The sequence below is a fragment of the Rhinolophus hipposideros genome (assembly GCF_964194185.1).
Source record: "Rhinolophus hipposideros genome assembly, chromosome: 16".
Classification (NCBI taxonomy): domain Eukaryota; kingdom Metazoa; phylum Chordata; class Mammalia; order Chiroptera; family Rhinolophidae; genus Rhinolophus; species Rhinolophus hipposideros.
The window spans coordinates 50,749,638-50,766,973 of NC_138062.1; the positions used below are offsets into that span (position 1 = coordinate 50,749,638).

At 58.1% G+C, this 17,336-nt stretch overlaps 1 protein-coding gene across 6 annotated transcripts in view; it reads left to right on the forward strand.

The window, feature by feature from the left end:
• MAU2 (MAU2 sister chromatid cohesion factor) overlaps window positions 1-14,769 on the forward strand; it is a gene marked incomplete at its 5' end in the record, with an annotated part of 28,353 nt that extends 13,584 nt beyond the window's left edge. The window contains 13 exons of one of the 6 annotated variants that reach the window (XR_013995052.1): window positions 122-277; window positions 1,317-1,463; window positions 1,544-1,634; window positions 2,715-2,818; window positions 3,354-3,431; window positions 3,726-3,791; window positions 5,702-5,792; window positions 7,110-7,159; window positions 7,365-7,442; window positions 7,619-7,730; window positions 10,219-10,309; window positions 11,065-11,192; window positions 11,575-14,324. Coding sequence is in view for 4 of the 6 variants with exons in the window: in XM_081075638.1 (XP_080931764.1) it covers window positions 122-277; window positions 1,317-1,463; window positions 1,544-1,634; window positions 2,715-2,818; window positions 3,354-3,431; window positions 3,726-3,791; window positions 5,702-5,788; window positions 7,110-7,159; window positions 7,365-7,442; window positions 7,619-7,730; window positions 10,219-10,309; window positions 11,065-11,192; window positions 11,582-11,710 (1,317 nt within the window). Of the gene's footprint in view, window positions 1-121; window positions 278-1,316; window positions 1,464-1,543; window positions 1,635-2,714; window positions 2,819-3,353; window positions 3,432-3,725; window positions 3,792-5,701; window positions 5,793-7,109; window positions 7,160-7,364; window positions 7,443-7,530; window positions 7,731-10,218; window positions 10,310-11,064; window positions 11,193-11,574 lie in introns of those variants that run through there. The other 5 variants (XR_013995053.1, XM_081075636.1, XM_081075635.1 and 2 more) reach the window with 5 other exon arrangements.
• Between the last annotated feature and the right edge of the window lie 2,567 nt (window positions 14,770-17,336).

Below are 17,336 nucleotides of genomic sequence, written 5' to 3' on the forward strand. Positions count from 1 at the left end.
CCAGCTCAGTTTTGCAGCCTGTCTGCATGTGCCAGCAGTCCCCTGGTGGGTGGGTGGGTGGGCAGATGGTGGCCCGGTGCCCCGTGAGGGGACCCCAGCGCCTGCGCCTCTCCTTCCCCAGCTGTTGCTGATGGAGCGTAAGTTGCAGGAAGTCCACCCGCTGCTGAGCCTCTGTGGGCAGATTGTGGAGAACTGGCAGGGGAACCCCATCCAGAAGGAGTCTCTGCGCGTCTTCTTTCTGGTGCTCCAGGTGACTCACTACCTGGATGCCGGGCAGGTGTGTAATGCCTCCCCCGGGGGCTCAGGCCGGTAAACCTGCTCTGTTGTCGCAAAGAGTCCCTCATTCAGGGTTTAGGTCCTCTGCATACCCTGTCATGCGCTGGCATGAGTGCTGTGACCCTGCAGGCAGAGGTCACTCCGAGGATGGTCTGCCCTCGTGGCGGGGTTAGTCATGGCCTCACGCATTCACCGGTGCGTGAGCAGTTGAAGGTCTCTAAGGGCAGCATGGGGAATCCATGAGAATAAATGGTGAGGGTTCTGGCAAGCTGCCTGATGACATAGCAGGTGTTCAAGCCAGAGTCTGTCCACCACCCCCAGCTGCTGAGAGCTTTGTGGGGTTTGAGTGGGGACTGACGGGCTCAGCTGTGTCTGAGACTAAAGTCCTTAATCCCCATGTGGTTGAGGAGTTGCTGTACTGACTAGGGGTGAACGTCTCAGCCTTTGGGGGTGCAGCCCCCTCCACCTCATCCTACCCCGCCACAGGCTGCGCCTCTCATGTGCTAGGAGGCGGCGGTGGAGCCCCTGGCAGGCCTCTTTTCACCTGCCGTGCCGCCCTTTGCCTGTTGGGCCAAAGGCCGCACTCAGTGTATAGGAACACTGAGTAGACTCATGGGGTGCTAATGGCTGCGGAGATGTCCTGTGGGGCCTTGGAACAGGGCTTCCCAGTGCCCCGAGGCCAGTCTGAGCCACGGTGCCTGCAGGATTCCTGGGTCCAGGAGGCCACTTCCCACCCCCGAGGGTTACTGTTAGCTCCCCCAGCCCTGTCCTGCGCTCGTAGGGTCACTGCAGGAGGGAAGAAACATGGCTCATGCAGGGTCTTTGGCCAGGCCTCTCCCAGACCTTGGTGTTGGGCCCAGCACTGGGCAGTGGCTGAGCCTCAGGCCACAAGTGACCCACTGAGAGCCTACTGATCCATCTGGAGGAGGGCTTCCTGTAGGTGGTGGGCATGGTGGAAGCTCCTGGGAAGAACGGGCTGGTGAGCTGGCACGTGGGAGTGAGCACGTGCTCAGGTGTGCATTGTCGTCCGCGTGCTGCAGGTGAAGAGCGTGAAGCCATGCTTGAAACAGCTGCAGCAGTGTATCCAGACCATCTCCACGCTGCACGATGACGAGATCCTGCCCAGTAATCCTGCTGACCTCTTCCACTGGCTGCCCAAGGAGCACATGTGTGTGCTCGTCTACCTGGTGAGTCTGGGGCCGAGGCTGGGGGCCAAGCAGGCGAGGAGAGGGCCCCAGTGACCGCCACCATCTGGTCTTGTCGCCAGGTGACCGTGATGCACTCCATGCAGGCTGGCTACCTGGAGAAGGCCCAGAAGTACACAGACAAGGCCCTCATGCAGCTGGAAAAGCTCAAGAGTAAGTTGGGTTGGGTGGGTTGCATGGCCACAGTGCCCCCCGATGGGCAGCCCAACTGCCCCCTCTGTTCTGGGCCTGAAAAACCCAGAAGGACTGCAGTGCCTAGTGGTCCTCATGAGTCCCTGCCCTGTGGGTCTTGTTACCCCAGTTGGCACATAGGGGTGACCTAGGGTTGGGGCAGAGCAGGCCAGGCCTGGGCTTGACCCTTGGTCCCTGGCCAGGGGCCTTGTGCCGTCTCTGTCCTGTCTCCTCTACTGCACAAGATGGCTGTGACGGTGAGGTCCCATCGGGGCCTGCTGAGACAACAGTACTCAGCTGACACAGGTCATGACTGCTATTATCAGTGTTGTCACGTGGATTGTGCCCAGGGTGAGACCGAGGTGGAACTTGGTTCTTGCTGACTAACAGCATGTACCTGGGAGGTAGTGGGTTCTTCTGGACGCTTGACTAATCCAGCCAGTGGGACCAGGGACCTTTGACAGGCAGGCACTCAGAGCCCTGGTTCGATGTCCCTGTCACCTGTTAACCTGCTCACCCACTCCCTGTGCCCTCATCAATGCTGCTGGGAGAGCAGCCCTCGGCCAGAGAAACAGAGCCCTTAGGGATCGCAGTTCATTCCCTCCAGCCTAGTTGGGAAAGGGCTGTGCTGTCTGGTGCCAATGTGAGGACAGCTGCTTGGGGAGCCAAGAACCGGGTTCCCTCACTGCTACCTGATGCTGTTACACCATCTTATTTTTCCGGGCAACATCAACATTTTTTGAACCCATGGCATCGGGAGTGTTCCTGAACATGAGGCTGGATCGTGGTGGGTGAGGGTGGGAAACAGGTCCCTCCGGGAAGGTCTTGCTTTTAGAACACTCTGGTCCCCAGAACCTGCTGGGAGCCCGTCTTCCCACCTGGACAGGGAGATGAACCCCTCACTCAGGTGTGGGCCCAAGTCACGTGACAGGCTGGGTGCCGGGCTGGTGCCTGCCCAGCAGAGCAGGTAGGCTCAGACCCGGGAGAGAGGGGTCGGCGTGCTGGTTGGCGCCGTCAGGTTCTCCAGCCGCAGCCGAGCGCTAACTGCCCTGTTGCCCCCAGTGCTCGACTGCAGCCCCATCCTGTCGTCCTTCCAAGTGATCCTGCTGGAGCACATCATCATGTGCAGGCTCGTCACAGGACACAAGGCCACTGCGCTGCAAGAGGTGAGGCCGCCGGGGCCCCACTCGCGGGGTGGGTGGGTGGGTGGGTCTCAGGAGTCACCGTGCGAGAGGATGTACATTTGCCCGATGCGTGTTGTCAGGACGTCCTTCTGTGTCATTTCACTGTACCGTGGCTGTTTGGGACCCTGCATGGGCACAGCTGATCAAACAGTCTGACGCAGACATCCGTGGCCCTTTTCCTAACCGTTCACATGCCCAAGGAATGTGGGGTCTGGGGACTAGACGCCCCCTGATGGCCATCTCCTTCCTGCCCCCCCCATGACACCCCTGCTGCCCATCTTCCTGAGAGGGCACAAGGTCTTGAGCCGGGCAAAGGTGCTGACAGCCGAGACATTGGAAAGGGAGGAGAGGGCGGATCATGGACAAGGGTCACTGTCTTCAAGGAGGTCCTGGCTGCCCTTTGCCCTCATGACGGGCACGTCCATGGAACTTGGTGCTGAGTTAGGGCAGGCGGGATGTGGACCCCGGGTCCTCGGTGACGCTGGGCATGACGCTGGGCATGCTCTTTTTCTGGCAGATCTCCCAGGTCTGCCAGCTATGCCAGCAGTCACCCCGGCTCTTCTCCAACCACGCGGCACAGCTGCATACGCTGCTGGTGAGTACATGGGCCTGCCCACCCCAACCCCATTCCAGGGAGCAGCCCTGTGGCTGTCACCCCAGGTAGAATCCAGAGCATTCCCAGTGGGCTTCACTCCAACAGGCACGTCGAGTCCAAATTGACGGAGGTCCCGGGAGGGGGGATAACTCAGCATGCCAGCTTTGTGCCTCCGAGCCAGGGCAAAGGCTCAGGGTGGCTGGCTCATAGAGTCACGCGCAGGTCCTCGGGGTGCGGCTGTGCGGCTCTGGGCGAGCAGGGCGGCCTCCAGCCCTCAGCGCCTCCTTCTTCCAGGGCCTGTACTGTGTCTCCGTCAACTGCATGGACAACGCGGAAGCCCAGTTCACCACAGCCCTGCGGGTAAGGTGCTCGCCCGCACAGCGTGGGGCGGGCGGTGCTTCTCAGTGAGGAGGCAGGCGTGGGCTGTGATGAGGATGGCTGCCGCGCAAACCCGCGGTCGTCGGGTGACTCCGCAGCATTCAGCCTGATACCGACTGTGGCAGTGATCCACTGTTTGTCCAGGATGTTCCACGGCAGGTCCTGTGCTGCTCAGAAGGGGACAAGCACAGCCTGTCAAGGGATAGCTGTGGGCAGGGGCCCCACGGTCCACGTGGGGTGGGGCTTCCCCCGCTAAACTGGAAGGCAGCCACCAGGAAGAGCCTGGCGCCTGCTGGTGCAACTGCCTGTTCTGCCGCTTTCACTCCTTATTCCCAGCCCTCCCAGTAGCCCACCCGGCTGGCGACGGCTTGTGTCATAGCTGAAGGTGCAGTCCCTTGAGGGGTTTAGGAGCTCCCCAGAGCTGCCGCATGGCAGAGCTGAGACAGGAAACTGGGTATGCTGTAACCCAGCCTCAGCTCTGCGACCTGGGTGCTCTGGGGGCAGAGGACAGAGGGACTGCCAGGTGGGAAGGGAGCTCCGCTAGGGAGTGTCCTAGCCTCAGATGGGGCCCCATTGGGCCCTGGGAGAAGGCTGGTGCCATGTCTTCCCGGAGTCTACGGACCTGGGCGTTTACAGCCCAGTGGCAGTTCTCAGTTCTGCCCACCTAGCAGTAGGGCCAGACAAGCACATCCCCACCTGGGGCCCACGTCCTCCCAGGAAAAGGAGGCTGGCGACAGCTTCCTTCCGGTAGTCCTGGGGAGGCCCCAGGCAGAGATGGGGTGTGGGGGCAGCCCTAGGACTCAGGCGAGGTCACTGGGCATGTCATGTGCGTTCTGACTGTCACGACAGCGAGCTGTGCTCTGCTTCTCATGCCAGCCTCCAGACATCTTTACTCCCAGGGTTGGGCTCGGGCAGCATTTCTCTTCCTCCGAGGTGCTCCACGTGGCTATGGGTACAGGCAGCACACCAGAGTCTGAAGAGTAGACAGTGCCTACTCCCACGGCCTTCCAGGACCTTCCATTCATGCCTGCTGCCCTGGGCCCCGGTCTGCTCAGGCTACCAGGAAGCCCTACACCCACCCCGTGCTGCCTACAGTTACCACAGGCCCATGGTCTCTTGGACTCCCTTGTCTCCGTGGCTGCTACTGATTGTGTGTGCCCGGGAGTCCCGCATCAGCCAGGCCAGAGTGGCAGAGCAACAGGGCAGCCAGGAGAAGGACCCCACTCCTCTGGTCCCAAACACATTTCTTTTGGGGTCCTACAGCAGATGAACCAGAACGTCTCTGCTGCATCAGGGGTTTCCCTGGGCCTCGCCTGTGGGTGTGGTCTGCACTCCCCAGACACCCCAACCTCTTGCACATCTGTGCTCGCTCAGCCCCGCTGGGAACCACGGTCTGCGTAATGCTTGGGCCACTCAGCTCAGTCTCTCTCTTGGCCATTCTCAGTCCCCAAGAAGAGCTGGGACAACACTCCGTCCACCACTGGCCATTGGCAGCGTCTCTGGCCTCTCTCCTGGCAGGGAACTCCCCAGGACTGGTATGTGCCGGTCCTGGTCAGCGAGCACAGGATCCCAGGGTCGCCAGGCGTGGTGTGGAAGGAGGGGTGCCCAGGTCTCAGTCCTGAGAAACAAGCAGAAAATAGACAAAAATGGAATGTGTTCTGAGAGTAGAATCAGGGCGGCTGGTTTCCTTTTGTTTCCTAAGTTTCTCATAACGCAGATGATAGTTGTATAGCGAAAAGAACTAACAGCTCTGCTGTTGTTGGGTTTAGGAGGAGGCGGGGATGTGTGTGTCTGAGAGGAAGAGAATAGGAGGTGCCACAGTAGCCACCAGGGAGCTTTTGGGTGGCTCCAGTGCTGTAAGCAGCCCCTAACGCCCTGTGTCCCTGTTCCAGCTCACCAACCACCAGGAGCTGTGGGCCTTCATCGTGACCAACCTGGCGAGTGTGTATATACGGGAAGGAAATAGACACCAAGAGGTAGTAGGTGACATGCTTCATGTTTGGTATCCTTTCTTTCGACTCTTATTCAGGGGCTGGGGTGGGAAGTGTCCTGGGCACCAGCCATCTCAGCAGCGCCAGCGTATCTGCGCTTAGAGTGCGGCGTTGCTGGGGGAGGCCACATCTGGAACAGAAATGTTCCTGGCCAAGTCACACTTGTCCCTATTGAAAATGAGCCAAGCTTTGTTGAATCTCCCAAGCACATCCAGTTTCTTCTACCCTAAGCTATCTGTTGTAGAACAACAGTGAGGCCTCGTGGTTCCCTTCGGGAGAGCAGCAACTCGGCAGTCATCTGCACTGGGCCCCAGCTTGTCCTGATGCCCCAGACTCAGGGTCATGGGGTGTGGGGAGAGGGTGCCCAGGGTCTGACTTCCCTGGACAAGTGCGCTCACACCAGGTTGCCCTGCAACCCCACCTCAGCCCTGGGATTCCCCTGCTCAGCCCTGAGATTCTGCTTCCAGAGTCTGTCAGATCCATCCACTTCTCTCCACCGCACGGCCTTCATTTTAGTTCAGGCTACCATCATCTCTTGTCTACAGAAAGCTTAGCTGACCTCCCAGCTTCTGGGTTGGTTTGGATGTTTTGCGCTACAGGGAGCAGAAAGCCCAGCCTTGGCTGCTTGGCAGCCAGGAAGCAGTGGCAGTTATCTGAGGGCATGTGCTCTGTGGATCACGCTTGGTGGGTCAGAAGGGAGCTCAGCTCCCCTGTGTCTTTGTCCCCCCACCCCCACCCCCGGTCTATCTCCTGGGGGTGCTGTGGGGGCACCGGAAGCCACCTCAGCACCAGCGCAATCTCCACAGGGCAGCCAGAGGGGACCTAGAACGTCAGTCACAGCACTCCCTGTCAGCCTCCCAGGTCCCTGCACTTCTGGAGAAACCCCACACCCATCCCACCAGGCCCATGTGGGCTCATCTTATTGCCTTGCCAGTCCAGGCCAGGCCCCTCTGACCATAGAAAATCTGGGACTGGACAGTTCCCATGCGACCTGACCCCCTCACCTGGCACAGGGCAGGGTAGACTGGGTACGAGGCCCCTGCCCCAGAGCCTTCACACTAGAGGCATGATTCCCATGAGGGTATAAGGAAGTGAGCCGCCTGTGCAGTGTCCTGTAGTTCCCTCACCTGTCCTCCCGGGTCCTGCCCTCAGCAGGACACTGAGGCGTGGGATTCGGGGTGAGGGCATGCTGCTGTCAGCTTGGATCAGAACATTGCAGGCAGCCCTAGTCAATTAGGTAGCCTATTTGGAGCCGAACTCCCTCACGTTTAGAAATGCAGAGTGACCCCAACTGCCATTTCTTCCGCAGCTGTACAGCTTATTGGAGAGGATCAACCCCGACCAGAGCTTCCCTGTCAGGTAGGTGGCCCGCGGGGGGGCCACTTGCCCAGCTGCCTTACGCTTTTTCTGCTCTCCAGGCTGACGCCAGTGCCCATGAGGGGCCCCTGGCTGCCCTGTTACTCCTGCACCTCACACACCCCCCCCCCCGCCCCATCCACTCCCTTTTTGTAAGCCTGCATTCCCAAGAACCCCACTAAGGTGTGATGCTTCCCTTCCCCCCCAGCTCACACTGCCTCCGAGCGGCGGCTTTCTACGTGCGTGGGCTCTTCTCCTTCTTCCAGGGACGCTACAACGAGGCCAAGTGAGTGCGGGAGAGGGCGGGTGGCCTGGGCTGGCCCTCTGGGTGGTTTTTTCCTGCTGTGTGCCCAGACCTTCTGTCCCCCAACCAGGCGGCCTCTGCCCAGGGCCATGAGGCCGTGGCTGCCTCTTCCTCTCCCAAAGGCGTTCTGATGGAGCCGCAGTCTTTTCCTCACGCAGGAGGTTTCTGCGAGAAACTCTGAAGATGTCCAATGCAGAGGACCTGAACCGGCTCACGGCCTGCTCCCTGGTGCTCCTCGGCCATATCTTCTACGTGTTGGGGAACCACAGGGTAAGTGCCCAGGCTGCGCCGAGGGGCAGAGGGCTGCCGTGGTGCTTAGGGGGTGGGGAGGACCGTCAATTAGTGATTTGCTTCCTTTGTCCCTCCCTCAATGATCTTGTTTCAGTAACCCCCCTAGCCCCGACTGTTCCATGAGGCTAGGGGAGGGGAGCGGTGCCGTGGCTCACACAGCTTGGGGGGCAGGACCAGGGAGCTTTGGGTCCTTGGGGCTTCCTGGAGCTGGCAGGGCTGAGGCAGGGTCTGCTTCCTGTGTGTTAACACCTGGGACAGAGAGCTGTCCTCCTGGTCAGAAGCCCATGGTTGTGTCACTGCCCAGCACACACAGTATCCTCATGTCATCCTTGTTTCCACCTTTACCCAGAGTCCCTGGGGGCTGGTCATAGTGGATGAGCCAACCCTGAATCTCCCCATCGGGTGTACACCAATGCCTGCTCTCACCCACTGACCTCACAAGGCCTTTTATTTTTTTAAAGAGAAAATTTGTCCACATTATAAAATACGACGTGTTCATCGTAGGAATTCTGAATAGCGAAGTTGAAAATCAATGCATGTCCTCTGTCTTCCAGGTCATTTCCCCACCCACCTCTGCCCACACGTAGATTTTATTTGTTAGGCTGTTTTATAATTTTACATCTTTCTCAGCATCACTGTATCAGAGCTTTTTTAACGGCAGTGAGAATTTTGAAGCGGCATTTGCTGTATAGTTCAGCCAACGTCACTTGAGCTGTTTTCATTGGTCAGATGGTACTGGTCAGATGTTTTGGCCTGTAAAGTTTCATCTGCTCAAACTTCCTAAGAATAAGCATTTTTAATGAGGCTGTCAGGTTCTCCTCCCCACAACCGTGTGACAAGCATTTGCCAAGGCCAATGGCTCTGCCACTCAAGTCCTGGTGACTATGGCCTGAACACTGGGGATGTCACCACCCCCAAAGGATGAAAATGAGCTCTGGGAGCTCTCTTCTGAGTGTAGCTCTGCTCCTTCTAGAACATTCTGTCACCCTGCCCTTCAGACTCTGAGCCCAGTGGGAATAGTGGCCACGGTGTGTGTGTCAGGGTTGCACAAGGTCCCACTGAGTACGGGCTGCATGCCTGTGTCTCAGTCAGGTGGCTGTGATTATTCCATCTCCAGATGTGGAGGTTAAGGGCACACAGGGCCAAACTACAGACCCAGGCTGAGAACTAGACCTCCCTGTCTCCAGAAGCCACCTTGAATGGGGCAGGGTGACCAAAGCAGCTCTTTAGCTACAGTTCTGGTTCATGTTTGGGGTGATCCCGGGGCATCTTACAGAGCTTATTTAGGTCCTTGCACTACTCCCTATTTGCTTGGCCCATATGGGGTGACATGGGTCCCCAAGAGCCCCCAGACCCAGGACTTGCCTCAAGCAACTCTAGGTCTGGGGGAGACACTGTGAGACACAGCCAACCCCACTCTGGGCCTGCTAGGCTAGTGTCCACGGGCATTGCAATTTGTGGGCGGCCTCACTCAGGACACCTCAGGATCACACATCTTCAAAACCAGATTCTGTGTGGCAACCCCAAGCTGGCATAGGGGAACCTGCCTGGGAGAGCCGAGGGGTACACTCCCTCAGGTGGCTTCCAGACAGGCCCAGCCCCAGGCCTGGCGGACGAGGGTGGTTTTTCCTGTTGTGCGGTGCAGTCAGAGGTCTTGGCAGGTCTCGGTTCAGTCTTGAAACACTGAAATCCACCTGGCACTCATCTTCAAGGTGCCAGTCAGGACAGTGTGAAGTCACTGGGCTTCTGTGTGCCTGCGGAGTAGTGCCCGCAGACCCATGGCTGTGTGGAAGCTGGGCCCAGGAGTTGGCTTGGAGGATTTGTATGTCTCTCAGCTGTGTGCCACGTGTTCCCTGGGCTGCGGTGTAGGCAGTTCTTCGAGTATCACCCTGAACCCAACATTCCAGCCCATGGAGCGGGGACGGAGCAGTGTTGCTGGTCACCGTGGGGTTCAGAATGGGTGTTCATGGCCCCCAGTGCCTCTCCCTCAGCTCATCCTGGGAATTGGGAGTGGCATCACTGTGCAGTCAGGGTTAGGGGGTTCACAGTGTCCCTATGTCTGAGGTGGCCTCCCACGGCAGCGGCCTTCTCCCTCCTTTGTCCATTCTGCTGCCTCCTCCCAGGCCCCGGGACTCTGGAATCTGCCTTTCTCATTGGCTCCTGATCTGGGTCCAGAGCTGACCGCCATCAGTGCCTTCTTCTCTGCTTAGAAAGACAAAGGCAGGGCACTTGGACTGGCCCTGACAGGCGTGCCCCACACAGAGCCACGGAGTGAGGGCACTTTATTTTTCCCCAGGGTAGTTGAGGAGTACTTCACAGGGTCCATGTGAGATGGACTGCGAAGTAGGAGTAGGAGTTTGCCAGGCAGCAGGAGGAGGGCGCAGCCTGGGCTAGGTATGGCAGGTGGGGCCCGGGCTGTCCCTGGCCTGTCCCTTCCGCCCCATTCCATGCTGCTCTTGGTTGACAGGAGAGTAACAACATGGTGGTGCCCGCCATGCAGCTGGCTAGCAAGATCCCGGACATGTCGGTGCAGCTGTGGTCGTCTGCCCTGCTGAGAGGTGAGTATGGCCGCTGGCCCTTCCCAGAGAGCAGAGCCGCTGAGTAAGCTCTGTGCAGTCTCTGCTCAGACGGCCTCCGCAGGCCACAGCCCCATTTCTGGGACATTCTCGGGTTCTTGGGAGGCCATTTGAGGGCAGTGGGCACGGGGCTCGTTCGTGGGGTCAGCTCAACACAGGGTCTGGTGTGGCCTTTCCAGAACCCACAGGGCTGGTTCTGGCATCTGGGTGAACACCTGGCTGTGAACCCTGGTGCTCGGCCTCATCCCGTCAGGCAGGCCAGGCTAGGATGCTTTGGGTGCAGGCAGGCACTCAGCGGGCCGCAGTGCTGTTCCCGCCGCTGCCCCACTCACAGAGCCTCACCCGGGGCCTGGGCAGGAGGGAGGAGGCAGGACGCAGGCTGCGCCTGTCCTCGGGGCGCTTTGTGGGCCCGTTCAGCCCTGCCTCACGTGGATGTGGGGTGCGCTACTCTGGCGAGCTCCCGTATGCGACCAGCCTTTGTGTATGCCCCTGTGTGTCCCACTGCTCACCCACATCCAAGGACACGTGACTCGGGACCTCAGGAGGGCACCTGTGAGGGCTGCTGGCAGGTGGGCTTGGCTGACCCCGAGACAGGGCTTAGGGCAGGTGACGTGTCCGGTGCACAGGAACCCCCTGGCGGAGCTTGGGTGTGAACTAAGGGCTCCCCTTACACCCGAGGAGAGGGCATGGGAGTAGGGGCAGGGCAAAGTGGACTCACCTGTGTGCACCCCCGTCAGACCTGAACAAGGCCTGCGGGAATGCAATGGACGCCCACGAAGCTGCCCAGATGCACCAGAACTTCTCGCAGCAGCTGCTCCAGGACCACATCGAAGCCTGCAGCCTCCCCGAACACAACCTCATCACGGTACGGGCTCGGGGACGGGGAGGCTGGAGGCAGAATGGGGGTGCCGTTGCCTCCTCAGGGCCGGGTCACCTGGGCTGCAGCCCCCAGGGTGTGGGGCAGACTCTCTGCCGAGCAAGTACGCACGTGGCTACCATCTCCCTGCCTCTCCATCAATCCCTAACTTGGCCTGGCTTCGGGAGCCCCCTGGATATGGGAGGTAGCACCAGTCACCCAAGGGGGTGGTACAGGGTGCTTCCCAGGGCCGTTCTGACTGGTGTGGAGCACAGAGGGCCCTGGCTGGCGGACCAGCCCGGCGCGGGCAACGCTCCAGCTGCAGACACGCAGCCCAGCACACGCTGCTCCTCTCCAGGAAGGACTTCACCTGTGTGTCCTCTCTCTGCAGTGGACAGACGGCCCGCCTCCCGTGCAGTTCCAAGCTCAGAATGGACCCAACACCAGCCTGGCCAGCCTCCTGTGAGGCCCCCTGGAGGGGGCTGCCCAGCTTCTTGGGGCCTCCGTGGGGCCTGGTGTGTCCCTGACTTCCACCCAGACAGCACTTGAGCTTCCCTCGGAGGCACGCTGTCACGGCGTTCCCAGGCTTCTTTCCCAGCTGTCTCCAGAGCTTCCGACTCCCTGGGGCTGTGCAGGGCTGACTCCTACCCTCTCAGGACGGGCCGGCCCGCATGCCTGTTGCGCACAGGATCCCAGTGCTGTGGTTCGCAGCGGGGAGATGGGAGCCGACTTTCCAGAGCCCTCCTTGAAAGTGGACTTGAACTGCTCCACTTCTGAGTCCCACCTTCGGGGGGAGCCTGTCTACGCAGGGAGTGCCGGGGTGGGCAGCACCCCTGGGGCATCGCCACATGACTTCCATCGCCTGGGCTTCTGTGCCAGGCTGGAGTGTTTCCTCTGCTCTCATGGCAGCTGCCAGAGGCCAGAGGCAAGACTCTGGTTTCTGGCCAAAGATTGGAAGGAGGAAGTGATGGCACATGTCAGGGACAAAAGTGCACATCCTGCTACCACGCTTTTCCCAGCTTGCTTTTCTCTCCAGCGTCCATCCTTCTGACAGCTGGGGCCTCTGGTCAGGGGCCCTTGGGACCCAGGAACTCACCTTCCAAACTTCTGCACCTTGACAGGATCACTGACTGGCTCTAGGGGCCTGTGCTGTAGCCACTGGTATGCATGTGTGTGTGTGTGTGTGCGTGCGTGTGTGTTGATTCTCAGAGATGGAGCCAGAGCTGAGATTCCCGTTTGCACCAGCTGCCTTTCCCTGTCAGCATCTGTATTGTGGAGTAGGAAGCATGGGAGAGAAGAGAGGACTCTTCTCAGCCCAACTCAGGGTGCCGAACAAAGGGGCTGGGGCAACTCTGCGGCCTCCTAGGCAGAGGACTTTTGCAGAAGCCTGGAGCTCAGCGGACCCTGCCCTCAGGAAGGAGGAAGAGGAGGAGACCTGCCTGCCTTGGGTCTCAGGAGAGCATTGAAACCTCTTCCCGAGCTGGGCTCCAGGGGGTTCTGCCTGGACCAGACAGCGTGCTCGGGTCTGTGTGCCTCTTGGACAGTCTGGGAGGTGCCCCAGTGGTGATGGTGTAATTGGGGGCAATCGAGGCAGCCACCCCCTCTAGCTTCCATTATCTGGGAGCAGCTCCCTGCCAAGGGGTGGTGAGTGTCCTCGCTGGTCAGGGTGGCTTGTTGGTTTGAGTCTCGTTACCCTTGCACTGTGAAGGCTGCTTCTGGAAACCTCAGTATCTGACAGAAGGAACGTTGGGATCTGGCATTGCTCAGGTAGCTGCTTGGGCCCTGAGCTTGGGTGTGCCTTAGCCACAAGCAGGGCTGTCAGCAAATCACCCTGCGTTGGGCCTCTGCCCTTACCAGGCTGGTGGCAGCGCCCTGCTCCCCATTTGGGGGCCAGTGACAGGCAAGCAAGTGAGCCGCCATTCAGAGGGAGGGGCTGAGCGGGGCTTGTCCTAAGAGGACCCACCATTTCTGCGTCACCCAAGAAAACCTCGCCCTGTCTCATGCTGCCCAGGGCTGCCCCGTTGGCTGACACCCCTAGAGTGTAAGCCCGGCCACAAGCTGTCCTGTTCGTCTTCCTTCCCCTCAAGGCTGTTCCCCAGACCTTCTCCTCCATCCAAGGGGTGGAGACCCTGTCTCGCCACAAGTTGCACCTGCCGGCCTGGTTCCCACGCTTGTCCAGCCTCTCCAGACCCACGTTCGCTCAGTCACGCTGCACATCTTGTTCATCTCTGCCTATTTATTTAAGCCTTTCTTTGCTTCTAGGGCATTTTGTATGTAGAGCAGTTGAAATAAGAACCTCAAAACTTAACATCTGTTCTGATGTTCAAGTGCTTTTAGTGACCACTCTGTCATCTACGTACGTGTAAGGTTAAGGATAAGTTCTTAAGTTTACAGTTAAAAATTCAGTAATCAATGTTTAATATTCCACTGTCGCTTTACGGGAACCAAACCACGTGTGTGGTTTTGAACCTCCCCTTCCCTGCAGCATGTTTTGATGACATCAACCTGCCATACGTACCTTCCTGTGAGTCCACATTCAGTGCTTCACAGTTTCTCAATCATAAGATTTTAAGACAAGCAAGGAAGCCACCAGGGAGACATTGCACAAGTGTCATAGAGCTAAGTGTTTAGAAAAAGCAGATTAACTCTCAACTTCAGCTTACAGGGAGCTCAGTAGAAGCAGGATCCCTGTCGGCAGGTCCGTTGCTGAAAGCTGGTTAGACCCTCGTATGCTCCCACCTCCTGTCGGCAGTAGTGGCCCTGGGCCTGCGGGTCTGGGGTGCTGGGCCGCCTCCCCCTGCCAGGTCTCTGCAGGCACCCATGGGCTGGGTGAGAGCCACCTCCCTGGGGTCGGCCCTCCCCGTCCCACGGAACTGGGATAAGGGCTGCCTGGCAGGGGGGCAAGTGTGTGGTCGCATTGTCTCTTGTTAAAGGGTTTTTAATAAGTATGTTTGGCGTAACGTCTTTTAACAGGTTTGTAATACGGTTTTAGCAGCCTGTAACTTCAGCTGGTGCTTTTAATCAGGAAAACAAAAATTTATAAATGCAAAATGTTGTTTAAAAGACATAACCATAGAACTTAGCTTGTTGTTTGTGGATTTCTTTTCCTTTGTATTCAAAGTAAAATCACTTGCAGGAGCCAACACTCCCTGTGTCCTACCTTCTGCCCCTCTCCTGCTCCACCCCAGATGGGCTCTTGCCTCCCCCTCGCCCCCCGCCAATGGGGATGCAGGGACTTCTGCGAACTGACCAGGCGTGAGGACACAGAGTCCATACGTGGACTGGAGGACCTGGTGGAAACCTGAGTCTTCCCCTCTGTTGATGATACTCCTTTGGTCCAGCCCTGCCTGGAGAAGAGGGAAGCCCAGAGACGTTGCCTGAGAGGTCCTAAAGCACTACCTGTTTCTTCCTGGCCCCTGCCACAGATAGACCCTCACACACGTGGTGTCCTATTCCCTGTGTGGGGTTTTATTCAGGATGGTGTTTTTTTCTTTTTGAGATGGAAGTCACATAAAATTAACCATTCAATATGTACAATTCAGTGGCATTAAACACTCCAGCTGGGCCAATGTACAACCAGCACCTCTACCTAGTTCCAGAATATTTCCTCAAAAGGAACCCCCCCTACCCAATTAGCAGTCACTCCCCATTTCCCCTCCTCCAACCCTGGCAACCACTAATCTGGTTTCTGTCCCTATGGATTTGCCTGTTCCAGACATTTCATATAGATGGAGTCATACGATACATGGCCTTTTGTCTCTGGCTTCTCTCACTTAGCACGTTTTCCAGGTTGATCCACGTTGCAGCGCATGTCAGTGCTTCACTCCTTTTTGTGACTGAGTAATATCACACAGTGTGGATGGACCACTTTTTGTTCATCCTCCATCTGGCAATGGGCATTGGGCCTGCTTCCCCCTTGTGGTGAGTGGGAGCCGTGAGGCCCCACACATTTTTGTTTGAACATGTGTATTCAGTTCTCTTGGGCTGTGCTGTGGTCATAACATGCAAGAATGGTTCTGGGCTGCCACCCGTGCTGTAAAGCCCTTGAGTCACTCTTGTCCCTGCATCCCAAGATGACACCCAGATGGCCTCCATGGCTGTCTCCCGGGAGCACATCTGAGGACTCCTTTGGGCCACTGGATATGTGGGGGATTCACCCCCCAGCACAGGGACCCTGCCACCCCCAACCATCTGGCTGGCTCCATCTGCCCCAACCTCACCAACCTGGGCTCAGGCAGCGTTTTCACTTGGGTGGACTCTGCTTCTCTGTCATTGCTTGGACGTCATTTCCTCCCATGTGAGCCTCAGAGCCCTTGTGCAAGAAGTGAGTCCTGAGCTCGGCCACAAGCCCACCGTGGAACCAGTAGGCTGTCCTAAGATGTCCTCTGTTTCACTGGAAGTGGCCTTCGACATAAGTCACCTCGGCCCTGGCCGCCTGCGGCTGGGCTCCTGGCAGCCTCCTGGGGACCTGGGACCTCATCGTAACCCGGAAGTGAGCGATTCTCCCCGCAGAGAACCTGCACAGCCATCTTGCCCCTGTTGTCCATGCAATTTCCAGCACCCAGCACCTGAAGGGATGTTCGGTAGAAAGCTGGCAGCCTCATATCCCCAGGCAGGTCTTGCAGACATTACAGAGCCTGTTGCTACCCAGGTTTGCTGACAGGAGTGTGACCAAGAGTCGCGGCCCCCGTTGCTTGTAAGGTACAAGAGATACACATGAGGGGTTGTGTGTGAGGGACACAGGCAGGAGCCACCAGGCTGACATTCAGGGGAGGTCCTGAGTAGGAGATGCAAGAGGACGGTGAGAGAGACAGATAGGAGGGGCGCACATGCCAAGAGACCGACCTGTGTGTGGTGGCCACGGCAGGCCGAACAAGCCCAAGTGGGTGCTGCAGGACAGGGCCCTGGCTGAGGAAGTGGGACCTCTGCCAATTAACCAGCCGTTGTCAGAGAAGTCCACAAAATGCATGATGCTGGTGAACAAGGATGGTTGCCAGTCACAGAGTTTTGGGAACCTCTCTGGTGATGCCAAACAGCTTCCTTCTGGCAGGACTGGTCAGCACAAAGGGACACTGTGAGGAGAAGCCCTTGGGGTCTGCAGGACACATTTGGGGAGTGGACAACAGGAGGCAGCCTCAAGGCTGGGGGAGGTCAGGAGTGGGCCTCGTCAGCCAGCGGCTGGCCGGGACAGCTGGTCCAAGCATGACATGCCTGGGACAGGTCATTAGCTGTCTGGCACACACACCCCAATCCTCAGAAATCTGCTAGTCACTCTGCCCATTCCTGGCTGTCTCTGCCACCCCTCCCCAAATCCCAATCGTGTCTCCCACCTGGATGTCCTCCAGCCTTCTCCATGAATGGTCCCAGAATGTTGTGCTCCCTCTTACCTGTCTCCCTGCCGGGGCACTCTCCCTATGTCTGCTTGGAATCTTCTAGAACGTCCTGACCCAGGCTTGGCACATGGTGGGTGGGTTTCTGGGACAGCTCAGGGAAAGAACACAGGGCCCAACTGCAGGCAGCTCCAGTAGATGCCACATGGACACTTGTCCGCACTTGTCCACACTGCCTGAAGGCGTGAGCACACCCTGTCACTGTGGCTGGCTTCCCCTTAGAAATGCCAACAGGACCCTGCCATCCTGCAGGGAAGCCTGACCCTCACATGCCCTGGCCAATGTGCTCCAGGGGTCTGAGAACAGAAAATGTCCCCGATGTGTATTGGCCCCATTGGACTTTGGGTTTACATTTCTCCAAAAAGAAAGCTATTGAGGGAGAGGCAGGCGGTCCTGCCTCCAGTCTGTCTATCACCTAATATTGCTTCCTCTATTTGAACCACACCGTTGTCTTCTCCCAGCAAACCCCGTCAGCTCAGAGCTGCTGACTGGACACAGGAAGAGAGGTGCTGCTGGGGTCAGAGGGTGGGATGAAGGAGCTGGACCCTGAGGGCAATGGAGGCCCCATTATGCACCCCCACTCATCTCCTGTCCCCTAACTCCTCGGAGGGGCTGCTGCTGGTGTTAGAAGGGCAGGGAGGGGGAGGATGGATGACAAGTTTAAAAGTTTATTTCACCCCAAGTTCATGCTCACACAGTGAAATTACAATGCAATTCGTTAGGAAAGGAAAAGATTCAATTCTGTGTTAGTTTGATTTCCTTA